The following is a 10,219-nucleotide window of genomic DNA, read 5'->3' as shown; positions in this document are numbered from 1 at the left end:
GTAATCCCGTAAGCAACGTCTAATACAGGCCGTAAGGCAGACCACGTGATTCGCTTAACAGCTGATCGCGAAAGGCGGTCTTTCAACCATATGAATTAGTTGCAGTGCATGAAGAATAACACATATTTCTCTGAAATGCAGTGTAATTGCGTCAGTAAAATTTTAAACAGTGATTGTGAGACACTTGAGACATAATTTACTTGCAATTTAAGGTATAATATTATTTTTGGTGTGAAAATTACGTTGTTGCAGGCAAAGTTCGTATGTGTAATACCTGCCTTTATTTCGATTAAATATTGCGCCCTTATGTGGTTAAGTGAAATTTTGGTCTTATAAACAGTAGGCTAAATATGTGTAATAATATATACGTGAAAGTGAAACATTGACTGGATTGTAAAGTGTTGTGATTAGGCCTAAGTGCAGCGTTACCAATGTTACTCTTGTCTAATCCATTATTGTTAGTTTACCGTATTTGTCTTATTAAATTTAAATTATTGCGCCCTTTTTATTTGTGAATAACCTATATTATACGAGTAAATAATACGACGTTTGATAATATACACAATTTGAACTATACATATACAGATACATATAGTATATTAAGAAAAATTATACCCTATAGTTTTCATTACTGTTACAGTATCTAGAATTGTAATTAGTTGAAATAAAGCACTCATGCTTCATTACGAAATTCTTGCACATTCATTTATGCACGTTTCAACAATTTTCAGTTGCATCGCACGCATATTTTAATGTGTTGAAGTTATAGGTTATGTTTATTCTATCAGTACTTGCCTTATTTCCATATTCGCAATTATGCATTATAATTAAGCATAACGCTACGTATAACTTATAAATGCAATTTGTCTACACTTCAATTGTATTTATTCGTTTCAGACGGTACTCCAGTCTGAAGTCTGATTAGTTTAGTATGTTACTAGGGCTAAACTAGCGCTGAGGTAGTTCCCTTCGTATTCATACATCTTGCATATACAAATTAGTTCGGTTCGTTCAGGATTTTAATATGCCTTGCTTGTAGGATCAAATGCATCTCCACAAAAAATAAATTCAACTGTTTTCAGTTCAGAAATTACCGGAACTATACCTCAGCGCTACTAAGTAATATAACGTATGTACATTTCATAGGAGGGACTGTGGTGAATTTTCTACCTATACGTAAGGACGGTAACCGTGTTCTGAAGTTTATCCTAAAAATATATTCTTCTTTATTAAATCTCAAAACAGTTTTCGTTCTCAACTTAAGCCTAAAATGTTGACGCAGATAGGTTATGTTAACATGGTAAATTCTCTTCATATAAAAATAACAGGTTTATTTATTATTCCTGCCACATTATGCAACACATAAATGGAACTTATGCACATATTACATTGAATAAAAATTTAATTGTATTATTTATTTGTTCCCTACTATACTGGGTTGTAATGAATTGTATTTATCTAACCTACCAGATTAACACACAACTGTACATACACTAATTTCATAGGAGGGACTGTGGTAAATTTTGTACCTACAAGTAAGGAAGGCAGATGTGCTAAATTAAAATCACAATATAAATAATTCTTCTTTATTATATCTCAAAATAGCTTCCATTCCAAACTTAAAATGTTGTTGCAACCAGGTTATGTTAACATGTAAAACTCCGTTCACATTAAAATAACACAGTTTTGTAATTATTTCTGCAACATATTATGCAATAAGAAGTGTGAAGGGGTCTTATACACACATTACACTAAATAAAATTGAGCGCCGACACGCTATAAAGTAATATATTTCACTCAGCTCCGTATACTCAAATAGAAAAACCCGACTCATCGAGTGACGTCACACAACCTGCATTACGGCCTGGTCTAGATCACGATGGCAGTGGGTCTAGCGGTTATTTAGTAAGTCTATGTTTCTTAACAAATAACCATCAGTGTTGCCATCATAGACAAATAAATGTTGCCATACTGTATACGAGTCAATTCCTGCTGAAGACGCTCAGAATTTCTCAACGAAGTAGGAATATTGCATATTCCACATTATGTGTAAATTATAAGAACATATAAGGCAACTTAGATGTCGTTTTTAGTCAACTGTCAGAAGACAGGTCTGAATCTCACAAGTGATACCAATAAGGCTCCACCTATGAGGCAACTAAGCCAGGAGATAATTGGGAGGAATGTAAATGCAATTGCAAGTTCCTGAGCAAGAAACAGAAATTAATAATTGATATAGATAAGAAGGCGAGACCTGGCATGTGAGCTGTGCGAGAGGGGAATGAATGAGCTATTAGAAAAAGAGTTTGTTTCATGATGATACGGTATTATACGAATCTAACGACATTGAACTTCATGTCCACACTTGTGGAGTAACGGTTAGTGCGTCTGGCCGTGAAACCAGGTGGCCCAGGTTCGATTCCTGGTCAGGGCAAGTTACCTGGTTGAGGTTTTTTCGGGGTTTTCCCTCAAACAAATATGAGTAAATGCGTTGGGTAACTTTCGGTGTTGGACCCCGGACTCATTTCACTGGCATTCTCACCTTCACCTCATTGAGACGCTAAATAACCTAAGATGTTGATAAAGCATCGTAAAATAACCTACTAAAATAAAAATAAAAAAATGGAACTTCATCTTAGACTAAAGCCTATCTTCCCTCTCCTCATCCATTGGTGATATAGCCATGGCACATGATAAGGTCACAGAACAGGACTTGCTTCCTCTGCTGCACCATGGTAAATAAGTGCCAGGTCAAGGCTGCAAGAGGCATGTGTTATGACAGTGAATTTTTTCTATAAAGTTTATTGTTCAAAATAAATTCCCTGTAGTAAAAATGAATTATTAGATGTCATAGTAACGTGTTTGTTTGTTGTAGCAACCTATATTGCTTTTCTACTTATTAAATTGTAAAGAAAACACTTTTAGAATTTAAGACTTTAATAAGAAGCAGAAAACCAATGCAGGTTACTACAAACAAACAAACATGTTACTATGATACCTAGTAATTCATTTTTACTACAATCCCCAGAAGGTTATAGACATTGTTTGAACCATGAATTCTTACCACTTCCTTCCACAAAACCGTTTTATTGATGAAACTGACAAAAACAAAACAATGGGAATCCTAATTTATGATGAGGTGAAGTCACGGGAGGAGATAGCATTTAATAGTGTTTTACTTGAGGTGGAACCCCCCAGAGACTATCACCTTGCCACAGTGGGGGGCTTAGTATCCAATGAACCAGACGACCAGATCAGGAAAGTTGGACATTTCTAACTTGCTGGTTGGTAAGAGGTGAGGAAAAGCTAAGAATAGTCCCAGCGTGGGAAGAGGACAACCAACACCTCCATACAGTAGAACCACGACAATTATTGACATGCTGACCCATCATGGCCTGTGAGGGTCCCCTTGCGGATAAACAGGGGAAAAGGTCGGTGGACTTACATTGATAATCCTCCCGACTAGGTCGAATGAACCCACCAACCAACGACGGGTGTGGCCCTCCAAACATTTTGGGGGTAATGTATGAACGAAGTAATCGCCAAAGCAGAAAAAGATGGTGCTCAATCTAAAATGGTTACATTTGTGCTAAACTAGCACTCCACTTTTAATGATGAATGGAGGAGTAAAACTTAATTCCGGAGATAAAAAAGTCCCCCATTCGGATCTTTGGGCAGGGACTACTACTCCAATCTCAATGGCAAATAGAAGAATGATTAAGATACTACAATGGAATGCAGGTGGCCTTTCCCAATCCAAAAGAGTAGAACTTAATAAAATTGTGACTGACAGCAACATAGACGTATTTTTTATCCAAGACGCAAATTTATCACTTGATCAGATTAAGTACTTCCATTTTATAGGATTTATTTTAAAATTATTACCAAAAAAGACACAAATAAGCAGCAGTATCTTAGTTGGAATAAAAAATGACATTACTTCATAATTGAAATTATAAAAGAAATGGACATTGATGATACATCTGAGTTAGTTAAAATAAATTTGTGGATCCATAAAACTCATTTTAAATTATACAGTATATATAATCCTCCCAGAAAACAAAAAATAACACAATAATAATAGGAGACTTTAACGGTCACTCCAAAAGTTGGGGCTACGAAAACATAGATCCAACAAGGAAGATAATAGAATATTTCATAAATACCACAACCTTCGAACTCATTTATAGGAAAGAAGATCCCCCAACTTTTATTCACTTTTCAGGATCAGGCAGTAATCCTGACCTCTTGCTTGCTTCCTCAGATATTACCCGTAACATCAAACGAAACGTTGTAGAAGACCCAGGATCTGGCTATAGAGCAATCATTGCCTCCATAAAATTAGACAACACACAAAAGAATAATCACAATTGGAAATTATATTGGAATTTTAAAAAGGGTGATTGGAACAAATACATAATTACACTAGATAGTAAACTTAAAGAGCATACTGATCAACAAGAACAACCTGACCACATGAACAAACATCTATGCAAAACAATCTTAGAAACAGCTAAAAAAAATGCATACCTCGAGGCCAAGTAAAACATTATAAACCCTTCTGGAATTCACACCTAGAACAACTGAAATCAGAGAGAGATACTGCCAGAATGATAGCAGACAACACAAAAAATACAAATGATACCCAAGAATGGAGGAAAAAATGTGCAATACTCAAAAGAGAAATTAATACAGCAAAAAGAGAATACTTTCATAATTTCTTACACAAAATGGATTACAGAACAGACGGGAAAAAAGCATATAAATTCATACAAAAAGTAAATAATGCCCAAAAACAAGAAACCAAAACGCCCATTGTGTACAATAACAAATCCCTGAACAATGACTCAATGATAGCAGAAGCTTTTAATAGACATTATGCTAACTCCCACAAACCTACAAAGTCTACCAAACATTTAAGAAAGATCTTAAACCAATGTAAAAAAAATAATCCTAATAATTACTGCAACATTTTCTCTGAAGACTTTACTATGCAAGAACTAAATATAGCAATCAATAGCTTGCCAACCAAAAAATCCCCTGGACCTGATTAGATATACCCGGAATTTATAAAAAATCTAGGAAAAATAGCTAAACAGAAACTTCTTACCCTTTATAATCTATCATGGAAAACAACAGTACCTGCTGAAAGGAGAAAAGCAATAATTATACGGTACCAGTATTAAAGAAAGACAAATTAGCTTCTGACATAAAAAACTACAGACCCATTGCCCTTACCAGCATTATAGCAAAAATTATGGAAAAAATGGTTTCCAACAGGTTAAACTGGTTCTTAGAATCACAAAACGTACTTTGGCCATGTCAAGTTGGATTCAGAGAGTTTCATTCAACAAACGAACAAACTCTCCTAATTAGCCAGGAAATTAAAGATTCATTCAATAGAAGAGAAGATACATTAGCAGTCTTTATTGATTTCCAAAGTGCATACGATTCTATCTCCAGAAAAAAATTATTAGAAAAAATGCAAGCTTTGGGTATACAAGGTCTATTATATACATGGGTATCCCACTTCCTAACCCAACACTTCATTGCTTCCAGATACGGAAAGAATACACCTAAATATAGACAGATACACCATGGCTTACCTCAAGGAGCAGTTCTAAGCACAACATTGTTTAACATATATACACAGTCTACTATATACAGTCGCAAAGCTCAATATGTAGTAAAAATGCAAACATGGGTAGTTGCCCACCACTAGGATCGCTACTATCGCCTCATCATCGCAGATCTCTCTCCTAGTAGACGACAAATTTTAACACCTTTCTTCCATTATTGAAATATTAAATGCATAAAGTTAATTTATTATTTTAATGAAGTATATTAAATTCCACCATAAACTCGAAGATACCTGCAAGAAATAGGTTAATATTATTTTGGTTTGTGCAAAACGAACTGAAATTTACTATAATCGCTTCACTCATTCAAGATTATAGCGATAATTAACTATGAAACCAATAAATATTAATTTGCATTTCCCTTTACAACAATAATAATGGAAATATGAATTAATGGAGTAACTTATGTGTACCGGTACTTGTAGTGTAGGCTTACATAGTTAACAAAGTGGGATGAGTTTAAGCAATAATAATCACACCGGAATTGGAAATAAAACGTGATCAATAAATTTTATTGCAACAGACTTTTTCTACATCTCTAGTAAAGTAACAAATAGAAATAACAACAAAATTAACAGCTATAATTAAAAACATATCCTTTGAAAAAAAAAGTAGGCCTAAGCAATAATAATCCCACCAGAATTTAAAATAAAACGTGATCAATAAATTTCATTAAAACAAACTTAATTTTTCTACGTCTCTAGTAAAATATTATTACCGGTATTCCAATTATTGTATTTTAGCCATTAACATTTTCATTACAACCAATAACGAACATTTCACAAGCATCAATGTGAAATACGCAACGAGCTAGCACTCGATGGAAATACGATACAGTCCAAAGTCGACCGTGGACAGTCTATTGTTTCTAGTTGCAAACCGCTTGGAGCGCTTTATCACGAGATTTGCAAAAAATCACCTCAAGCTTCGCGACTGTATATAGTAGACTGTGATATATATCAATGAACTGCCAAGTAAACTCCAAGAATCTGGAGTAAAATGTGCACTCTTTGCCGATGATCTTGCAAGATGGGACTCCACTCCAAAAACTAAAAGCTTAACGAAAGAAAAAAAGTACAACACTCATTGGGTACCTTAAAATGGTGGTCCTCCAAAAATTCAATGACAATAAACACTGTCAAATTCAATTACCAAATTTTCTCATTATGGAAAAAACCATTAACCATAAAACTAACCCTTAGCAGAAACACAAACAGCAAAATATTTAGGAATGATATTTGACATTAAACTTACATGGAAAACACATTTAGAATACATAAAACAAATAGCTGAAAGATGCCTGTCACTATTGAAAAGGCTGTCAGGGAAAAAATGGGGATGCTCAAGAGATACACTAAATACAACATATAATGTGTATATAAAACTTTATTCACATATTGTGGTGAAGTTCTTATAACAGCAAACCTTAACACAATCCAATGTTTCCAGAACCAAAGCCTTAGACTAATCAAAGGGCTGTAAAATCTACCCCAATAGCAGCTGTGGAAATACCAACAAATCAGCAACCTCTTCAATACGAACTAGAAAAGACTGCTGTTATACAGTATGAAAAGTTAATTAGACTTGCCTTCAACACCTGGCAGACAAAAAATTTTACAACAAATCTCAAAACACTGGAAAGTTTTCTCTCTAAAGTTCATGGTATCAAAAAACAGATAACTCTTCTTACTAACAAAGAAAATCTACTTCTTAAAGTAAACCCATTACAAATGCTAGATATTGAACATTATACAGACCTATTGGAGGATGTCAAAAAAGATGACACTCCGAAAGACGTACTGAAATCATTAGCCTTAGAAACAATCCTTACAAGATTCCCAGAACAACGATGGCTCCATATTTTTACTGATGGCTCCTTGCTAACAAATCAAATCGGAGCAGGTGCTGGAGCTACATGCCATCTGTTCTCCTTTCACAAACCCCTTGGATTTGGTACTACAAATTTTGATGGAGAAGTTGAGGCCATATCTATGACACTTCAAAATCTTCTATACAGAATAGCTCAATTCCACAAGCAGTAATTCTTTCTGACTTAAAAGCAGACATTTTAGCTAAAACATCCACTTTAACATCAAAAAGTCAACAAATTCTTGAGTGCTGGAAATGCCTATTTCACCTCAACAACCTAAAGAAAAAAATAGTTTTTCAATGGATACCAGCACACTGCGGATTGACTGGCATCATAACATTTCTATCGCATGCATCTTAGTACTATGTGTCCTGAAAATATTAGTCACGTTTCTAATTTAACATTTTAATGCGAAAGAATTTTTTTTATTGTTAACAATAAATTAAGTTAAGTTATTCTCAAAGCATTTATGCCCATGTCTCAATTCCTGAGCCGAGAGCTCCCTAGGGCTTACAGACACGCCTCTTAGGTCTGCTCGGACTGCCACGGCAGCTGCAGCGTGCAACACTGTAGCATATTACATGTTCTGAAAACATTATCCTATACCATTCCAGGGGTCTTTACTGTTTATAATACTGGAGATTCTAATCGTGGTTACCACTATCGCTGTTATCTCTGATGGCGATTTCTGAAAATGTATGTGCCACTCTTCGTTCAGTCTGGACAACTGCTGAATTACCATAGAAGAGCGTTTCTCAAAGTATGTTGCCGGGTTCTGTGAGCCCTATATGATTTTAAATTTTATTTTATACTTTTTTTTTTACTAGGTTATTTAACGACACTGTATCAACTAGGTATAGGTTATTTAGCATCAATGGGGTTGGTGATAGCGAAATGGTATTTGGCGAGATGAGGCTGGGGATTCGCCATAGATTACCTGACATTCGCCTTACTGTTGGAAAAAACCTCGGAAAAATCCCAAACCCCAACCAGGTAATCAGCACAAGTAGGAATCGAACCTGTGTCCGAGCGCAACTCTGGACAGGTAAGCAAGTGTCTTAGCCGACTATTAACTGCAGCTATTTTATACTTAGTGGATACTATAAAAATATATAAATGTTACGAAAATATGATTCAATAATAACAACATGAAACCACCGATAATAATAATAATAATAATAATAATAATAATAATAATAATAATAATAATATCCCAATAATATGCGTAATAATATGTTTAATGAACATCTGAAACGGAAAATAATGCTTATCATTTTCATCACTAGATTCTCTGTGTATATGTTCACTAAAACAAAATACCGAAACAGACAAAATGCAGAAGTAGAAATGAGACTACAACTTTCCGCCATAAAACCAGATTGCAGACTTAAAAAGGCAAATACATTTGTCCCACTGAAGAGAATTATTGAGATACTAGCTTTCACTTGTATGTTAATTATTAAATAGGCCTACTAATAAAATATTATAAGGATTCCGCAGTTACACTTTAGATTAAAAGGGGTTTCGTGATGGAAAAAGTTTGAGAAACACTGCCATAGAGGAAAGAGTTTACAGATGTGTATACATGACAACCACAGTCTAGTACACAGACTGTGTGACAACCCTGATCGTGATTAGGTCGATAATCTCAAGTAGAGACTATAGTCTACCACTGGCATTAATGTTTAATTACAGGAATTGATGAGAAAAACATAATTTGTTTTGTGAGGAGACAGCCTATACATTCGCTTATCGATGACTGAGTTTGCTCCATAGCTGACGAAAGCAATCCTGAAAAGGCCGATGTGTTGAACATAGAGTAGTAAGCTACCAACTGCACATGCGGTACCCAGGACCTCCCACTCTCCCTCTCTTCGTCTCGCCCCGCAAAGAAACAGCTCAGGAAACGAGACACGGGCAGTAAGTAGAGCCTACTTAAATTTAATTTTCTTCTGTTACTTTAGTCAGGAATTCGACAATTTAAGAATAATTTAATCTGCAAAAAAAAAAAAAAAAAAAAAAAATTGTGTACATTAATGTAATAATAGTATATTATAATCAATAAGTTTACAATGTTATAATTTATTACATGAGTAGTAATGAATATAATTGCATAACATTGTAGGCTGAACGAGTTTACATTGTACGAGTTTCATACACTATTTTTTTGTACAACAGAATTATAAAAGGATATTAATAAAATAAAATAAATATTAATGAATTAATGTCGATTTTATAACAGATGCAAACAATGAATATGTAATCTGTGAAAACAAAAGAGCGAAGTGTTATTAAATTAATATTATATTGTAATGATTTTCAGCAACAATAAAGGCTGCTTATAATTCTGGTATACAAAAAAAAAAAAATTATTTAATTTAACTCACGTGATATGATGAAAGATGAGCTTCCTTATTCGCTGTCCGACAGTGGACAGACAAGCTCATTGTCGTCACTTTCTTGATCTGATTGTGAGTCACTCGAGTCACTAGTATCACTTTCGGCACCCCCCCATTGCAATGTGAACTCATCTAAAGTGTTTTCCAACAACCCATCCTTTTCCCAGTACTGAGTCTCCAGCTTCCGCACATGATTGCAGTACCCTAACCAATCACTCCCGGTAACTGATGAAAATGCTTTCGTTGTTTTGTCCCTCAGTACTACCATTGAAATTTCTACAGCAACGTTTTTTTCATGTATCAGGCGTTTT

The 10,219-nt window shown here is 34.6% G+C and overlaps 1 protein-coding gene across 2 annotated transcripts in view; it reads left to right on the top strand.

Annotated features, from left to right (window-relative positions):
• The window catches only part of LOC138700406 (peripherin-2-like), a 37,212-nt gene continuing 26,993 nt past the window's right edge, over positions 1-10,219 (top strand). Inside the window, exon 1 of one of the 2 annotated variants that reach the window (XR_011332347.1) lies at positions 1-212. Coding sequence is in view for 1 of the 2 variants with exons in the window: in XM_069827026.1 (XP_069683127.1) it covers positions 9,350-9,429 (80 nt within the window). In the remaining variant the exon portion in view is untranslated. Of the gene's footprint in view, positions 213-8,786; positions 9,430-10,219 lie in introns of those variants that run through there. The other variant, XM_069827026.1, reaches the window with a different exon arrangement.

The sequence above is a fragment of the Periplaneta americana genome, chromosome 1 (genome assembly GCF_040183065.1).
Source record: "Periplaneta americana isolate PAMFEO1 chromosome 1, P.americana_PAMFEO1_priV1, whole genome shotgun sequence".
Taxonomy (NCBI): Eukaryota; Metazoa; Arthropoda; class Insecta; order Blattodea; family Blattidae; genus Periplaneta; species Periplaneta americana.
Note: the sequence above shows the minus strand (reverse complement) of the source record. Positions and strands in the feature narration are given on the sequence as shown.